This window comes from Danaus plexippus, chromosome 11 (assembly GCF_018135715.1).
Source record: "Danaus plexippus chromosome 11, MEX_DaPlex, whole genome shotgun sequence".
NCBI lineage: Eukaryota > Metazoa > Arthropoda > Insecta > Lepidoptera > Nymphalidae > Danaus > Danaus plexippus.
Window position 1 is genome coordinate 9437787 of NC_083544.1, and position 19958 is coordinate 9457744.

Consider the following 19958-nt stretch of genomic DNA (forward strand, 5'->3'; position numbering starts at 1 on the left):
TGCTATCATTATAACCGCTGGAAAACATTACTTTATTGAAGATCCCACATACCTTAGTTGCAAAAAGGTTTTAAACCAAGCGCAAGTATCGGATCGTGAACAAATCTTATAGCCAACGTTGTGTGAAGTTAAAAGAGCCAAGTTGGTAATATATAACCAAAAGCATAGTTGTCGCAACGTTTTGTTTGACTTAACCTAATGTCACTTGTGTTCTTCGCTAGTACTTTTAACGAAATGATAATAAACAACTTAGATATTAACCGATGCAATAATCATATAAATATAACTACTTTACCTTGACTTACAAATGGTAGAATACTTACGTTAAATTAATATGTACATTTTTTAAACCATCTTCAGATAAGATGTGAGACAAGTAAAACAAACGCTGGAGTAGTTTAAAGAGAGAAAATGCGAACTTGGCCCTACGCCAATCGAGAGTTAATGTTTCTTTTCTACTTTATCGTGCAAAAGCAGGACTCGTGGTCCGAAAATATTTTATCTTGCATTTATATTTAAACAGTTTTATTTAAGTTAATGTTTTTTACTTTAATTTCCTCTTCATTCCTTTTATTTTATAAAAAATCTAAATTCAAAGCTCTTTGAAATCGAACATAAATTCATCGAATTGGTAATTTTGGTGATGAAATATAACTACATCATCATCATCATCATCATCAGCCTATCAAAGCCCACTGCTGAGTACAGGCCTCTTCTCACACGGAGAAGGTTAACTACATGAAATATAAAAAAGACAGCATATTTTTTAATTTCGACTGCAAGTAAGTAAGTAAGTACTAATACTGTCACTCCACCCGTGGGAAGGTGGAAATGGAGTCAAAAGAAAATGTTTAAAGATGTTTTAAATTTCATAGTAGTTTTGTTATTTATTATATTTGCCACTAGTTACAAGAAAATTATCTTATAATTATTCTTTGTCAAAAAGTATAAAAAAGCAAAATATAAAAAAAAAACAATAAGTCAAAATATGAAAGATACACAGTGGAAGTGCTTAAACGAGTTTTTATAATAAAACAATTTTTACTATCAAATGAACGTACCTACTTTATATATTCTACGAGGGTTTGATAAACGTATGTTTTTAAAACACTGAACCTTCGTCTGGAAGTCTTTTATTAATTTTATAACATCTTAACTTTGAAAGTACAGTTTTAGTATGGACGATACCAAGAACACTATTAATAAATAACGAGGGGGAGGATACACATTGAGATATATAACATGTACTATCTCAATTTTTTGGCTCATTTTACGATAAAAATTTCAACTGATTAAATAGTGAAATATATTTTTAAACTTGTTGAGCTATTTAGATCGTGTGTTCTTTTCAAATCTACTACAGTCGTTTTATTTCGTTACTATTTGTGTCGATTTAAAAAAAATTAAAAATTCCTACCTATGCATTGAAGAACCACTCTCTTTTCTTACCTATAACATAATAGTTCCTAATGAAGTTATCATAGAGTAAAGATTTCGCGAAAACAATTTAAATTATGAGAAAATAATTAAACCTGGGCATGCATTTTTATGAAAATAAGGGATAAAATAAACATAAAATAAAAAATATATAAAAGTATATATTTGTGAACGGAAAAAATCTAAAGTTAAATAAAAGCAAAATTGTCGTTTTTATCCATCTTAAGAAAAGGTATTAGCTATCTAAGTTAGTTCAAGTATTGACAGTGACAATGGACAGCGAGATGCTGAGATTTAAAAGTTTCACGAAGTCACTGGCTTTTTGCATTTTAAAGTGTCCTTCAGAAGCATTGAAGTTAAAAACTCGTCCGACAGAGAGACAAATTAAAGAATCGTCTTTTCCTGTCCGCTAAGACTTTACAAATACATGACTTGTAGCAAGTAGCAAGTGATATTTGTCTGTGTACCTACCCTGTGTACCCATATAGTACATTTAACAAATGCTAGTATATGTTCCTTGAAGCTTCACAGGAAATTCTCACACAAAAATATAATCTGAAGTAAAAGATAAAACACTGAAGCCTAAACTACATTTTGATGTTAGAAAACTCAAAACTTACTCATTTAACCGTTTTATTAGATCTAATACTTATATTTTATTCCTGAATAAGTTCTTAAATGTTCGGGAGATCTTAAACTATTTATATCGAGGAACATATGAAATTCAGATGACACGACTCATTAAGCTCTCTCTGTAATATATTATATTAAACAGCCAATATCACTGGTATGTGATATATTGTTATAGCACGGCCATTAAACAAAGGTACTCTTATAATCAAAGTTAATATACTTTGTTTAAACCAAAAGTAGTAAAATATTTCCATTCTCAAAAGACACAGTGGAAAAGTTTTTGAGGAACATAAACACAGATTTGAAAACAAAAGTAACATATTGCGAGAGCAGTAGACCGAGGAGAGCAACCGAACTTAATTAATATGTTATGTTAAACAAGCTCCCAAAGACTTATGAATATAATAACAGTAAAATATAAACAACTTGATTAATACAGGGATTTTACTGCTCTCTATAGGAAAGATAAACATACGACGAAAAATTTGTGAGGAGTATATTACATGCACACAGAAAGTTATTGTCAGTTAAAGTGGAACTTAGAAAGTAAAGAAGGGCTAAACAAAGGATTTACTATGCTTAATACAGTTAAAGAGAATTTAGACTAGAGACCAGCATCTCCAAGATACGTGAATAAACGTCAGTTGTAACAATCGTAATTTACATTTATAAATGATTCATGCGACCCTCCGTCGGTGGAGACAATATCGCGTTTAATCGCTGGGAAATTTTGCGTATGGCCGTCAAATATAGAGACTGTTATTTTATAATTCTTTAGAAAACAAAGCTTATGAGAATATTACTTTTAAGAATTTGAAAAATATATTCGGAGGAGTTTCTGTATCAATAAATAGCTTGAAATGTATTTCTAATAGCTATTATTCGAAACTGCTTTCGAATAAACCTTTAGATATTTTTATGATTGCTATACAGAACCCTTGTTATATTTTTACCATCGTCTTCCAAAAACTATATTTGGTTTGGTGATCATATGTGGTAAGGTAAACGTGTATTTCTAAAGACAGAAAAATGGCTAAATTAAAAAAAAGGAAATAGTTTTGGGTTAAAAATCAATCAAACTTCAAAGACGTCCAACGAGTTGAAGTGGAATTATTTATATAAATGGCATCTCTATTATACATAACACGCACCCTAATATAATGTTCTCACACTTTTTAATAATATTAAGGAAGTAAAAAAACCGGGGGATGGGTCAGCATAGTAGATGACAGTATTTTTATAAGGCTTCATCGAAAGCTCACGCTATTAATAGCTAAAACACGCTGACATTCTAAGGAGGGAGGCTCCGACTCATCGAGCATAAATTGTTTTGAATATAATATTTATTTATATCATTCCATACTTTTTCAAAGGTGTTTCGCATTTCTTACCTGGCTTGAGAAAAGGAGGAAGTTCTCAAATAAACTGTATTTTCTTTTAATTACTTTTGATTAAAGTTAATTCATAAAGTATCTGTGAGCTTACCAAACATGAGATAAATAAAATTAAGGCATAAAATTTTAAATTTCAGAGCTAAAGGACCTGGACCCTCTCCAATCACGGATTTTTATTCTTTCGTTACTTAATTCCCCTTTAATGAAAGTTCCAGCAATGTATATTCTTCTTCTAATTATCTGCTTTATAAAACAATTATCATTAGATGCTGTAATACTTTGGGCAGTGATAAAAAAATAAGCCTCTTAAAATAAACTAAACAATAGCTTTCAAATCAATAACATTTAAAATAACGATTATGTAATATCCAGAAACTATAGAGCAGTCCGGTTTTGATTTCACTCCAACTTCTGAGTAATTTTTTCTATTTACGTGGTATACAGGCTGTCTTACGAAACTGTTTGCATTTTAAAAATTACTATACGTTTTTTGTTATTATTAACATATTCTACATAAAGTCGGAGGTGATTAAAATGCTCTTGTAAGTGAGGCATGGTGAGAGGTATGAATCTACATATTTTATACTTTAATAAATATGGCCTAGTTTCTTATATTCATACCCATACATACGTTGTCTTCGCTAAAAATGGCCAATGTCCATCTTCTCCTACAAGGTATACTAAATTAGGTTTGTAGGTAAAAGCGATACAGATTTTTTTTGTGTGTTTTATATATACTTAGGCTAGAATCGTTGCAAGTGGAGAGCCACGGCTTAAAACTTGCAAAAACCTTAGCGTCTGGCAGTGCACGCTTGTTTAAGGACAGGCATCAGAAAGTCTACTTAAAAATATCTAGCTCGATATCCCTGTTCATGAGAATCAAACACACAAGACGTCTTTGCGAATAGGAATCTATCTATCATCCTATCTATTAAAGGATTCGTGGCACTTAAAATAACATTTGAACATATGTAGGTGTGAAGTATAAAAAAAATAACCAAAGTTTTCATCTTTTAAAAACCTAAAATTGTTGATAAAGAAAAAAAACAATCAAAATGATGTGGTTTGTTTCACACAATATTGTTCTAACTTATATTGAAAAACTTGTGGCAATCCCTACAATTCCTCAACGTAATTGCGTGGAAAATCCTCGAAAAAAATCATCCCACAAATAAGAAATTAGACATTCAAATGTAATGAATAATAAACATGTCCTTCTAAAATACAGTTAAACAAATATATGAAACAATATTAAGTTATATTATAATGAATGGTAATGTAACTTGAGTAAACGAATATCATATAATGGGTTCCGTTAAAATCACCCAGAAAACAAAATCTTTATAATGAAAAACTTAATAATTGAAAAATATTGGTCCTCGCACAACATGGCCACTATTTAGGAGAAAATAATGTAGCATTTAAATTATTTCGCTATAATATCCTCAGTAACTTGCCATGAATACTGAATTAGGTTTTATAAATGTGACCTACTTAAACCTAATCGACCTCCGACGCGGTTCCGGGTTTGATTTCCGCTTCGATGATACTTATTTCCCCGACAAATATATATATTAACACTGGACTCAGTTAGGTCACATCCGAGAATTAATAATATTTTTTAAAAATTGAAAGAAAAATTACTGAGATAATTAATGATTCCATTTAGAAAAGTCCATTTTACGACAGCAACCACAGTGAACTCCGAGAGTCTTAAATGATATGAAACGTAAAAAATACAAAAAGTTCCTTCGATAAAATCTTTCAGTTATCTCCCTGGCAAAGGAACTAAGTCCAGAAACGTAATTATATATAAAGCGTGTGTATACTCTCAGCAGCCTTAATACTCACATGATAATAATTTGTCACATTGTACTCGCACAGCAACTCTTTAGAAATACATTAGGAACATTAGCAACTCATTACATTAGGAAAGTCTTGGTCTGAGGACGTTAAAAATCAAGATTATAGGTTTCATTGTAACTATCTTCTTCCTTTGAGGAAAATGAAATTTCGAAAGATCACAAGTGAAATTAGTCAAATCAGTCTATCTGTCCACTTGACTGAAAACCAAAATACACTATTATTTCAGCGTCTTATAACACCGTCTTAATTATTTATATTTTACTGTATATATAGAAGGTGAATACGTATTAGTTGAAGAAAGTCTCGCTTTAGACATTTATAAAACAAAAGCCGGTTCAATCCTTAAAATAAAATGTCTAAATTATTTTTATCTGTATTTTTCACATAATTATAATCAGTCACGTACAAACTTTCGTTGCATGAGAAGTAAGGGAATCAATTCAACAATTTTCATGTGATATTTTTAAATAAATTCAATGTTTTGTAGTTGTTTCTTCATTTTATCATTTAATTGTAAAATAGCCAAATGTATTAAGAAAAAGATTAAATATTATTACAAGCTGAGAAACTTGAAAGCTTATTACAGGTATTTCCAAAAGTGTTATACGAAAGAAAATTATGGAAAAACATCTAGATTTCTACTTAATCTTAAAAAATAAAACGTAATTGTAGTAAAGTGAAGCTTTCATTTAGAAGTTGGTAAATTATTTTAAATTGTATTTAATTATAGTATCAGACAGTTAATGGTAGCTGTGAAAATATCCGATCGAATGCTTGTTAAGTAAACATAAAAAAGGGGGAAAAGAATAAAATAACAAAAACGGGTATCAATTTAAATATGATTCAAATAGCAAGGTTCTATATTTGAAAATTAAACTAATATATTCAAAAGAAACTAATATTTTTCGGATATACATACATACTACGCGTGCTTTATTTTTTGTTAAAACTACATACTCCCGACGTTTCGGTTACTTTTCAGCAACCGTGATCACGGGCAGACGAGATGTGAATGATATATCCGAAAAATATTAGTTTAACTTAAATGAATAAAATTCGCGAAAGTCTTAGATCTCATTAGACTAATATAAAAATAAATTAAGAGTTCTAGTGTTAGGAATTATAATGAAAGTTTTAAATATTTTCCTACAGAAAACATAAAATGGAACTAGAAGTAACCGTTCAAACTGACGTCTTCATATATTGACCTGGATGAAGAATAGTTGTGTGTATAAGTAAGAAATTATTTTGTAATGTTACCGCCAATCAGGTGGCTGGAAGTTTCCTAACGCGACTGACAGTCAATACCGTCAGGTCGTTCGTTATATTTTAATAGCATTCATCCATCGGAATCTCTCCAAATGAAAGTTTTTTTCTCATTGTTAAAACTCTATAAAACTCATTTATCATAGTAGTAATTTCCAATGAATATCACCAAAGCCCTACATAAATACACAGAGTACAGCTACTGTAACAAAACATTAAGCGACTGATCCGACTTTGATACGTCAAAGATAGGAACGTGAATAATCGCTGGCTATATCAATCGTAATTTACATTTATAAATGATTCATGCGACCCTCTACCGTCCGTCCGAAACAATATCGCATTTAATAGCCGCGTACACTCTTTGTATACTCTAGCTCTGCCTCCTTCATACACCGTACCCGTTATTAAAATCCTTTCAATATACTCAAAATAAATGATCAAACCAGAGAAATAAAAAGATCGTAAATATAATACAAACATTACCAAATAAATACAAGAGACTTTTAGAACATATCTTGTAAGATAGATTACCTAAAATAAATAAATTAGATAACGATAATATGTAATATTTTTTCAATACAAGATGGCTATTTTAAATATTTTTCGAGGGTGTATGAGAAGGTCACCTTCTCAATAACGCAGCTAAGGCGCATTACAAACATCTATTTCGATATAACAATTCAAGTACTATCTTATATTTTACATTCATTCATAGTTAAACTGAGTACTGTATGTAACTGTAGATAAAAAATAAGAATGATTGAGGAAAATTAATTTTCTACGTAATATTAGATTCTTGGTATTATGGCTGCGAAGCTAAAAGTAATAAGGTGTTAAGAAACAATTACCCCTCAAGGTGAGCCCAGAAAGAGCCTTAAATGTGTACGTATCATAACATTGTTTACATATATCAAATAATGAAATGATTATGCTCTACTGTAGACACTAAATAAATATGATCCTTTATATAGTAAGAAATAATAACAAAATGTTGTAATAATATATCTTACTTATTTATTTTATTATTTTCAAAACATTATAGTATGTAAGTTGTGCTTTGATTTGTTGTTGTTGCATATAATATGGGGTACTTTCAGTTTTATATAGAGTAAAATATTATAACTTTGGCGATAATTGATCTCATAATTTTATGTGATATATAAAACAATTTGACTATCCTGTTCTTTGTTATGATGTGTTCGCTTGTGCTCAATACTTTATTGGAAGGTTATTTTGAGTCGCGCTGTTCAAAGGAAACAATTTAATTTTTTGATAAGAAGGGGCGCAAAAGGATTTATAAACATATTTTTACAATTATAACGATTTTTTTTTTATCATTTTAATATAAAATAATATCAAAGCAGTTTTGTAGAACAATCTTTAATAAATTATTTTATTATAAATTTGTTTAAAGTCGTTAATTTACCCAGGTTTTACAGCGCTCTGATGCCAATCTGGTTCTGGGATACCCGAAAAGATATGATAAAAACGCCATTACACTCAGCTTTCTCAGTTACTTTTTAGTATTCAAATAGTTTATATTATAATTTTATTCAAATAGTAATATTCATTCATAATCTACCACATCCTCATGACTTATGATACCAGAAGTAGATATCACATATTATGTTTTAAAAAAAATTGTTATATCACTGTCTGCGATGGTCTAGGCTGCAGAGAAATAGGAATTGGATTGGTGTGATTGTGTGTAAATTATCTTTGAAATAACTTTCAATCATTTATTTTGATGCTTCTTTATTGTTACTACAAGTGTCTCGACAACTATTGAGGTGCGTTGAATAGTATTAATATAAAACCCTATTGAAAACTTCTGTCACGTTTTTTTAATTTAATATGATCACAAAAAGGCCACTACGCTTAAAAGCCAATTGGTTAAAAAAAGAGATTTATTCCTGTTTGCTACTTTTTTTTCATTATTTTTCAATAAATATTTTGGTAATAGAAATAAAGTTGCAGATAATATAACTCTTGTGATAGCGGACGTGGGACAAAACTTAAAAATAAATTAATTGAGTCCTGTTAAAAACGCACGCTAAGTTTAATAAAAATGTATATAACAGAGAAAAAAAACAAAAACAAAAACAGTGAAGAATAAACTTAAATCACTATAACATGTATTTGATTAGTAAAGAATTAATTAAACAACATAGTTTGAGACCACACGTTTAATGTGACTTCAAATAAAAAAAATAGATATTTTCATCACACACACACATAAAGACAATCAACAAATACTTTGTATGAATAAGTGTCTATACTTGATGTAGGTATGTGATTTTAAATAATTAAAAAGTTTCATGAGTTTGTTTGGATAACGGTAACACGTTTATATTGTAGCTGTATTTTTACTATCTTGAAGCCTCCTTCATAAAACTTTATTATAAACCATAATTATTTTAAAATAATAAATAATAATGAACCTTACAAATACTCAAACAGGATGATTATCTTTCATTTACTTAACAATAAAAACGGAATTATAAATGGTGATAACCTCAGCGTGATTGGTCATTATTGAACTTAACATTGACAGTTTTAACTTTTACCATTTATGAATTAATGTTGGATTAATCACACGAGAAGTTTTATGAATGAAATACATGGAAACTACCCGTGTCTATTCTGACTTATTTCCACTCGTACTAAGGGTACTGAACTAGGCTTTCGGTCATATACCATTAACGTAATGCTTTTGAGTTTTATTACATAGAGAGAACATAAATATCAAGTCCATTTATTCACCATCTTTTTCAGTATATTTTATTAAAAGCTTCTTAAGAAGCTAATCCATTATATACTTAGTCTTATTAATTCTGTCCTATCGATGCCGACTTCACTGTCTTTTGATATTTAAAGACATTAAAATATATCAAACAGTCCGAAAGCTAGACACGAAAATGGTCAAGTTAAAGAAGATTAAATTATGTATAAATTTATTCACATATATTTTAAACTTAGTGTTAAAATATTTAAACTATCTTTGACTGGTTCAATATGTTTCTTTGATTAATTTATAGAGATGTAATAAAAGTCGTTACCATGTAAAACTTTTTTCATTGATCAATATTAAAAGTTTACTGAAAAGTTTGAAATTTTATGGCAAATTAAGTTTTGTTTAACTCTGGAGTTACTTGACCCTTCACTAAGTTCTGTAAAAAATCCTCATAAAAGTATCTGATGATTAAATTGATAACGGGGCTTTTGAAAAAGATTGGCCCAAACCAGTCTTATCTAACAAAGCTTTTTTGGAGCGACCTATAGAGGCTTAGACGTGAACCCTTTCAGTAAGAAGAGAGATCAATGAGCGACTTGAAGTCCAAGCCACAAGCTACGGCGTGGATTTCAAACTTAATTATTATTCCAAACTCATAACTTTTTATAGTCATTTAGGTCTAGGCACAAGGAATATTCACAGGAATCAATATAATATAAGAATACATATTATATTTTTATAAAAAACAATTATTTGCATGGTTGTTTGAGATGTCACTCTTGTAATTTTTTTATTATAAACCTGTCGATCGCTTTATCTTATCACCCACGCATCAACGTTCAAATATAAAATCCTAACAAAGTGAAAAGCTGACGTTTTAGCCGCGGGCCTACTACTGGCAAACAACTTTTAATGTTGTGCGGTTTACATTTCGCAGGACCCACTGATTTACAACTTTGATTTATTACGCCATAAGCGCTTTTGTTCGCTTTGTTTGTATCTGTTAGCAATTTAGATTTTGAAAACAAATTCCAGTTACTCTTATATGGAATGACATTTTGATTTGTTCCTACAATATTAATCCTTCAGTATTTTTTGACATTTTTATATTATATTACCTTAAAGTGACATATGAAATTTATATGACACTTATTTTTGTTCACGGATAAGCCTCTTTAAAAAAAATCGACATATGTATCTATTTTAATAATACTGGTTATGTTTTAGAAAGTAATTACCGACTTCACTAATGATATGGTATAGTTTATAAACAATAGCCGTTTCATATCTATTTGACGATCAATCTTATTTTTAAATAAATGTCTTTTACTACTCTACTTAAAACTTTAAATGAAAATAACTTCTTATTTAAAATTCTTCCGCACTTCCATAGTTTTATTTAATGAACTGTCAATATTTTGGTCATTATTTACACAGCATAATACAAACGTCCGGCAGATTGGAACTCAATATTGTCAGTGAATTTTATGGGTTGTAAAATTTTTATACGCCATTGTCAAATATGAAGTGAATAATACAGTTTTGATGGAAATATTTCTGTTATTTATGGTGACTTCAATATATATTTGTTTTCCTTATATTATTTTTGATAGCAATGATTCATTGAAACTGAACTTTAATTTTAATATTTTTATTAGCATCAACCAAAAACTCTAGAGAACAAAGTATATATTGCCACTAGAAAATTTTCAGTAAAACTTAAACGGTAATTAGCCAGAATTAAACAACCATTATTAAAGTTTCTCCAATCGAATGCAGGCGGTGAATGCAGCCAGGAGGATGAGGAGACTTCGAAGGAAACACCTTTCTCCAATTAGTGAACAATAAAACACTTGGTAATTTTCGTGCAATTATGTTAAAAAATCATCAATCATCATAACAATTTTTTTACCTTAATAAACATATTGTTCTCAGTATAAACAGCATGCCAAATGTTTCTAAAAATAGTAAATTTTTCAGTCATGAATTAATTAGTTGTGTTAATTAGAACGTCTTACGAAACCGTCAGGCTTCTTCAAATTTGAACAGAACTGTAGTTAAATCCACAAATTTCTCATTCCCGCCAAAGTAAATTTCAACATATAATCAAAATGTACAATATTCAATAATATTGCAATCAATTTTCAATTACGCTTCAATATTCGTGCCAGCGAACGGAATCTCGTACGAATATTCAATTAGCTAAGAAAACTTACACTAATACCTCCATAATTTGGTAGAGATTCTTTCGTTGTTAATTATACGAAGATTCCGTGAAATGATCTACGGCAGCAGATTGTTAATTGCTACGATTTAACGACTATTGTATAACAAATTATGTCAGACAGTCTACGTTATGGTAAAGGTGTACTTTACCCAGAATTTATGTCACTGAAAATTAATCTCTACGATTTTTCATGTTTGGCTAAATACGAACAATTTCGATGAGTTTTAATTTTACTTTGTTGAAATATATTTTAAATTATCAATCGCACGCCACATATTAAACTCTTGCTCCATTAACATAACAAACCATGAATATTGCGTTTCGGAGAAATATTACATTTTGAAGAAGGGTAATTAAAAATAAATACAAAATGGTTCGTTGTATTTTGGAGATTAAATTCATGATGTTAATGAAGATATTTTTTGTTATTATTATTTCGTCATTAAGTATATCGACTCTAGTAAATTTTGTTTTCTGTGTGCAGGGTATGTAAATATGTAATGTTACTAAGCCTATCGTTTACTAACAATAACTGAACCCTCCAAAGGACGGCTCCATTCCCACGCATCACTGCCTCTAACCCGGTCGGATGTTATCAATACCCTTGCCATTTACTTAGCGTTATCAGACAAAATCTGTTATAATAAAGACATGCTAGGGACTCGTTCAAAAAACATACATGCCTTCATACATATATTATATAATTCAAGTAAAAAAATTAAATCACACATATAACTGAATGCTAAATATAACTAAATGGTTGAAAACGTTGTCAAAATGAACTTTCTTACTATCACATCCTATCGTTAGGACCTTTTGTGTAGTTAATATTATATTTAGCAACAGATATTGAGAAGGATCCTTTTCCATAAAGCTGGAAATGAAAAATACAGATTCATCGTCAAAGACAAACTTCCTTGTAGCTTACTAATATAAAATAACAGGCGACACTCCCATTTACATGCAAATGCAATTCCACTACGTGAGAACGTTATTAATACGGCAGACGTTTAATTTTTGAAGACACTTAACTGTCCTAGAGCTTCAACAGTAAATGCTTTCTGACTATTATACAACCAGAGGATGGGTTCCAAGAGATTATATTAGAATTAGTAACTTAGTTTAGTTAGTCGTCTTTTATGTGATAACAAAATCCACAGATTATTTTAAAGAACTGCTTGTCATAATGCATATCTTATTATATAGCATCTACAATGTGAACTATCACAGTGAGTGCAAAAGTTACATCATCACAAATGGTCGCCAGCTCCCCGGAGTGATATTGCTACTTATTTATGTACCGGTTTAAATAAATTATGTATTTTAAAGTCCCACTCAACCCTTTAGTACAGACTAGTGGTTTAGTATGTTGTCCTCATACATTATGTGTTCATCAAAACAAATAAAAGTTTCGCCATAAAACTATTACAAAGCTTTTAGTCGATAACTATGTTATCATTAAATATTAAAATACAAGATCAATTTATTTATTTAATAAATGTAATAAGAATATGACTACATATTATTTTTCTTAAATACATTTACGTATATAGTGTTTACATCATTGTCTACTGTCACAGGCTAGATTTGTGGTGCAATAAAATTACATTTAATTTTCTTTCGAAACGAATGAATAGGATTTTATATTGCTTACACAAATCTGTCATAGAAAGTACTTATACTTTTTAGTACAAAAACGTAATCGTTTTTATAAATAAGAAAACTAAACGACTGAAACGATCCGAAGCATATTGGAAACAACTTCAAACAGCTCAAAAAAAACAAGCGCTTGAATGTAACTAGACTAAGTGAATTCGGTATTCAATGAAGGCGCTCGCCCCTCGGGAGTAAACAAGAATTGATAGCGTCGTTTATAACTCGCGATTTAGATAGCTCGCCGACGCGCCGCCATTACTCACAACGGCCCGTGTCTCAAACGCTTTAGAGATGCTTCACATTCACCGAGTGTTATAAGCTTCTACAATATTATAAACGTCTAATTCATACAATAGAACTTACTTTTTAAATTCGTTCTATACATTATTAATTACTTATTAAAATGATATCAAATATTTGAAACTCAAATTCTTGCAATGTTTATATTTTATTTTTAAACTCGTAAAGCTATCGTGAATATTAATAGATTAAAAAGATCTTGTGTATCATATTAACCATACCAGGCGAATGCGTAATGAAAAAAAAATGACGTCTTAATAGTTATGTTTGTAAGACCTTTAACTGGCCACTCGCTCACGGGGGCCGTCAAATTTCTTCCCTTTATTGTTTTTTATACTCTCAGGGAATCATTCTTCCCTACCTCTTGCGCGTTATGTGCGCGATTATTAAGTACTCTCACTTGTTTTTTGTCGTGACTCCTGAAAATAATATTGATAGATGACAACCCCGTACGTTATTAAATGCCATTTTATTTTTTATGATAATAAATAAACTTGTTTTTTTTTTAATTTCTTGATCGCAGAAATAAATCTGTATTGGTAGGCATACCTTCGTCTGTGCCAATATATCTCGAATAAAAGAATAATGAAGGACACAACAGCAGTTTGAGCTAGGATTGCAAAAGCTGGTGCCGCTTGTCCGAGAGCAAGTGCTCTTGGAACAGTTCCGGAACAGATTGGTGTGACGCCACTGGCTCGCGCTCGCACGGCGGAGGTATGGCCACGTTCCAGGAGCCGCATTAGACTGTAATCAGCATTTATTAAATAACAAATTTTGCAGTATTTCCGTATATGATTCTATAATCTAAAAGACCTCCAAACGAAGAATTTCTTATACGGACTTCGTTTCTGTCCCACAATGTAAGTGTTTGCCGGAATCATAATTTGTAAAGACCCAAGGGTACAAATATCCTTTTCTTTGAAGCTTCTGGATATAGCCTGATACGCTGTGTAAGGTTCCGTGTGGAAGGCGTAGTCTGTAAGCGTTTTTAAAATACATTTTAATAATGAGCCTTATAGAACAATTACTTATATTTATTTTACAACATAGATATATAAAGATTAAAGAAGAAATAAGTAGAAATGATAGTAACAGACAGCCATCGTCCGAATTTCTTCAAATCAATTACACAGTTTGATAATCAGAACTAAGAGTTTCGCGAGTATTCATTTAAATTAAACTAATATTTTCGGATTACTTCGCGTTTTTATTATTTTTAAAAAACTACATACTCCCGACGTTTCGGTTACTTTGCAGCAACCGTGATCACGAGACGAGATGTGCATCTATAAATAGGTAATAGAAGATCTATTGATAACTGATCGTTACGAATCGTATTCCATATTTAAAACCAGAGTTCTGTTGGATAATTCAAACAGGAGTCAGGTTCAAATTCGCAGTCATAAAATAAATTATTTGAACCGCCTGAACGAATGAGCTCCATCCCCTCAGCGGCGGTCTGCAACAGTTTCGTAGTGCGCTTTGTGACTGTCGCTCTATTTCTTAGTATATCTTCTTTCGGATTTTTCAAACCGCTATAGTAGAAAAATCCAGGATTCTGAAAAAGTATGACCCATTTATTCAAGTATCTCAGATATTTCCTTACTGTCGGACTAGGAATGGGACGATTTTAACATTTTATGTTGAAAATGACTTCTTTTTACAAATAACATAAATTTTCAGTAATTATTTAATTATATATTTAGTATAAAAAGGCATGTTAAAATTGAGTTGTAATACATTTAGCCAGCCCCTGGTATATGAAGTATCCTCGAAGACAAGCTCAAAGTCGCTGTCAATCAGCTCGTCTATGTTTGACATGGTGGGTGCAGCGGCGTTCAGTAGCCACGAGACAACGCTACTAGTATAGTAGTTATATAGCAACATGCTCATTAACCCCACTACAAGAAGAATAAGACGACGACCTTAAAAAGATGTTTAAATTATTAAAGAGTTTTGAAATTACGATAATTATCAGTAACTCATGTAATGTCTGTCTGTACCTTGGCTAGATGAAAATTCATCAAATAGTTGTACACCATCTTCGTAAGCTGAAATAACTTATTGTCTCATAATAATATTTTTTACAAGAATAATGCTTAATAATAAACATTAGGCTACCCAATCACAATATAAAGTTTTGTTTATGTCATATTATGTCTCATAAAAAATAGCCGAATTCATTTATTTTTATACTAATCTTGATACCGTACTTTACCTTGTTGACAAATAACAGCAAAGACGCTGAATAACGCGTATAGTCCCGGTTCGTCTCTTTCTTCTAAGACAGCCGTAACGGCCAGCACTGAAACGCAGACGACACTCGCCACCGCTGTGCACCACCACACTCCAGATGACAGCGGAGTAAGAAAACGATTCTCATAGTTACCTACACCCTTGTCTAAAATGAGGTAGAAGAATTTCGTTCTAAAAGAACACCATTAAAGTTAGCTTAGTATAAATTATAAATGTTTAATAATGTACAAAAAAAATGTATAAAAATCATATACTCTAATTTAGTTGTTGGTGGAAAAAATGGATCAACCCATTCCATCCATGGTGAGAACATTCGCAAGCTTGTAAAAGAAATATCCTGCTCTCCCCAGTATATTGAATTGGTCACACCCTAAAAATAATAAGTAAAAATCATGAAGTGATTAAAACTAGTGCATAAGAATAATTATAACAATGTAAGTACTATGATTAAAGAAATTACATAAAAGTTTCTGCAAAATAAAAAATAATCTACCAAAGTACTGTTCTTCAATGGAGATCCAACCCAGAGATCAGCTATGGTGTAATTGAATCTGGAAATTAATTTCATTTCATGTCGTAACTTAAAAATGGAGCTCAACTTTTATAAGCTGTAATTAAAATAAATAAGCACTTAATTATTTAAAATGTAGCTGAATTGTTAATTCATATAGTAGTAACTATAAAAGAGCTGTGAATCTTTAAAGAATATATAGAATTGGATAAAATTAAGATTAATAAAATAAATACAATGTGATGGATAACCAAAATACCTGAAATTATGATTTTCCCTGATAATAGCAAGCAACTGGGCCGCGGATTTTGTTATTAAAGCTACTCGCCAATCATATCCAGGTTGTAAAATCATTTCGGGATCATAGCCCTGAGGTGCTCCTAGAACCTAAATATTTAACTGCCATAAAATATCTAGCCATTATTTTATTAGTGGAAATTTATGTTAATACTCGTATATTTTAAAGATTATGAATTTGCTTTCCTACAAAACATTTAATTGTTAAGATAAATATTATGTCAAATAAAAGGTGCTATCCAGATGAGATTTTGTCGTTCTCGTGAAACTGTATTACAATTTCGTCTAAACCGAGCTCATGAAACCGCATACAAAAGGTAGTGAAACTTTCTATAAAATATACGAATGATATTCACCACGGTTATGGCTCTCAGCGTCAAATTGTGCAAATCCCAACGATCATAATATTTGAATCTGCTCAACGAAATGTTCAAACCTGAAATTGTGAAACACGAATCAGCGCCAAACTGCCCCGAGCTATGAATATTTTATCTAAAAATTATTCACCTCTTCCCGGACTCCATGTTCCTATGAATTTCTTCTCTAAATTGTTACCTTGGATCTTTCCGAAGTTAAATACATCCATTAGTTGGATATCTGTGTCTTCTGTAAAATAAGGAGTATCGGAAATATATAATGTGACGTTTCTATCACAGTCACATGCTGTGGGCCTAATACCGCCAACAACGATACTACTATTTCTTAAATTTATGTAAAATCAATTCTTATCATATTCTTTATTTTTCTTTAATTACCTGTATTCAGAGCCACCACTATATCTGTATTGATACTTAAATTTAAATTTTGTAATAGGTTTTCAATTCGGACATCGCCTCTACGTTTCTCGTTCATGTTCTTAAATATTAGCCACATGTGCCCGTCATCAAACAATGCCGATCTTGAAGCCTGATTTATTTTATTTTGATAAAAAATTGAGCAAATAATAGCTTATATTTAAATTAGAAAATATACTATGAACAATTCATCGATATGAGATGGCTTCGAACCTTAAGCCTCCTTTACTGAATCCACTGTCCTGCCCTGACTTGAATCGATGAATGAAACATTCTATAATTTCTAACTTAAATTATGATTTTTTTTAACTCAACAATGTTTGAATTAATAAAACAATGACCTGTTCCAGAACATTCGAAATGCCGTTACAGGAACCATCCATCAGTACTCCGATTGGAAACGTCCATTGATGTAAATTCTTATTTAAATCCAATGCGTGTTTCTCGACACGCATTAATGAGATTCTTATATTGCTACGAAGAAAAGCTTTTACCAACTTGTTGTGTTGCGCTTTAAATTTAAAATGGTCATTATTTATAGGATCTCTAACATATAATAATAAGTAAACACCTAAATTGAGTACTACCTAAATCAAAGGATATTCTTGGTAATCCACATGTCAAATAGCAAACAAAAGGCACATGTTTTTTCAAGAAGTAATCGACGGCTAGGTCTGCATCGATAGAAGCGACATTTTGAGAAAAAACGCTGCACAACGCTACACACAAGCACAGGATACGCATCTAAGAACAAACACAACTCGTTATCTATAAATTACAGTGCTGCTTTTAAAACAATGTTTATATATCCTCTATACTTAGACTTTGATAATAACGTTCAGGGAAAACTATTTTAGCGGAAAAGTTTTATTGTTTTTTTTATTTGTACCATCCACTTTTCTTTCTTCTATCCTGATGAAATCCTTTTCGGTTGGTGGCAGATTATATTACCGACATCTGCTCATACTTTGAAGTCAAGATTTATCATATCAAAAATATGCTGGAGATAATTCTTTTGAAAAACATTTTATTGCAACTATGTTGTTATATTCGTTTTTGCTTTAGACAATACAATATCTAAACTGTTAAAATACTAAAAGATAATAAATAACGATCCATTTTATGGCTGTTTTCAACAAAGAAGTTATCCTACACGAATAATTCGCCTCTCGGGGACTATTGTCCTTTCAATAGTTGCCATTTGTTTACATTCCTAAAACTAGAATCGAACTGAATAAAGTAAAATATTGAATTTTTGAAACTGCACACCCAAATGAATTGCATTCTAAAAAAGTCGTATCCTACACATAACTGTAACGCAACTAGTCCTTGTATCCAAGTTTATTCATTATTTCTCTTTTGTATTCAAGTATCTTATTTCTAGAGGATTCCCATCAGAAAGATCCTGCAGATATGCATTTTCATATATATATATATATATATTTTCAGTATAAAAAGTGACGACGAGAGAGATTTCTTAAAATAAATTATTAAGAATAAATTAAGATTGATAGATATTGAGTCCTTTAAAATGATTTTCCAGGTAAATCCAAATTTCGTTTGAGAGTTTTCGAGAGTGATGAATACTGGTCTTAAAACAAAAATCATTAACATTGTTGACAGATGTTGTCCCGAAAGGGAGTGTTCATTTATATATCGAAGTATGTTTTTGATGTTCTTAAGCCATTGAAAATGAATTAAATAACAAAATGGCTCTCTTTCATAAACTTTATAAATAATTTGTATAAAGCAAAAGTATTTATACATGTTATTAAAAATATATTTTGTACCATCATCGTTTAAAAATTTAATTTTAAAATTTTCATTGCAATTTTCTCTTAATTATTCTTTTTAAGATTTAGTTGATTTTTAATCACAAAGTAACCAGAACCTAAATTTACGTACAGCCTCAGCATTTGAAGTACTCTTATCACACATTTTTAATAAGAAGACTGTTTACAGACCGGAAAGTATGGAATTAATAAAGTTCGCAATACCTTAATATTTAAAAAATCCCCGAAACCAATTTTAATTCACTTTTTTAAATATTCAAATTGTGTTTTACTGAATCACTGTCTACAAACATTAAGAGCTACATACAGTAGAGAATTAAATTGTATTTTTATTTCACTGGCGTGGAAATTAACTGCGCCCTCGAATGATTTCAGCCAGCTATATAGATTCTACAGACAAAAACATTCAATAGCAATGTAAAATGCATCATGTCAAAACTACCTCAGATTATGGTCAATTGTTTGATTGGTTTGATCGTCATATTACAGTTGTCAATCATGTTTACGATCAAGGTTCATAATTTGCATTTTCAAGGGTTTTTATAAGTCTTCTATTCTTTTCACATTATTTATAATTACATATATTCCATGTGGTTTTCATTATGTGTTTTCCAATTTGCAAATATTTAGCTTTAGTATTATTATTATTACTAAAACAAAACGTAGATAAAAATATAATGAAAATACACACAAACTAAGCATTTAATGTTAATACCAAGAATAAAATTTACGCTGCACAATTTTTCTTTAAAATTTACAGAAGCGTGGCGATGAAAATTTGAATAATTCAA

General features: G+C 30.5%; 1 protein-coding gene across 2 annotated transcripts; it reads right to left on the bottom strand.

Annotated features, from left to right (window-relative positions):
- Nucleotides 1-11913: 11913 nt before the first annotated feature.
- On the bottom strand, nt 11914-19499 carry LOC116765811 (ionotropic receptor 75a-like). Of its 2 annotated transcripts, XM_061521969.1 has the most exons (16): nt 19372-19499; nt 17962-18118; nt 17716-17885; nt 17336-17486; nt 17088-17183; nt 16937-17016; nt 16543-16670; nt 16266-16323; nt 16027-16142; nt 15735-15943; nt 15520-15567; nt 15257-15441; nt 14939-15074; nt 14330-14492; nt 14066-14260; nt 11914-13935 (listed from the first exon to the last, which is right to left on the bottom strand). In XM_061521969.1, the coding sequence occupies exons 2-16, from the start codon at nt 18116-18118 to the stop codon at nt 13848-13850; spliced, it is 1980 nt and encodes a 659-aa protein (XP_061377953.1). In that variant the 5' UTR covers nt 19372-19499; the 3' UTR covers nt 11914-13847. The 2 variants fall into 2 exon arrangements, 1 of the variants encoding a protein (XP_061377953.1); XR_009752739.1 differs by lacking the exons at nt 17336-17486; nt 17716-17885; nt 17962-18118; nt 19372-19499 and having other exon boundaries at nt 11914-13538; nt 13793-13935; nt 17088-17182.
- Between the last annotated feature and the right edge of the window lie 459 nt (nt 19500-19958).

Bases quoted from the DNA above. Each gene is read 5' to 3' on its own strand.
- LOC116765811 (XM_061521969.1), bottom strand. From the start codon at position 18,118: ATGCGTATCCTGTGCTTGTGTGTAGCGTTGTGCAGCGTTTTTTCTCAA. The intron at 17,886-17,961 runs GTAGTACTCAAT...TTAAATTTAAAG, and splicing joins AAGAATATCCTTTGATTTAG to CGCAACACAACAAGTTGGTA. The intron at 15,442-15,519 runs GTACAGACAGAC...CATCTTTTTAAG, and splicing joins TGAATTTTCATCTAGCCAAG to GTCGTCGTCTTATTCTTCTT.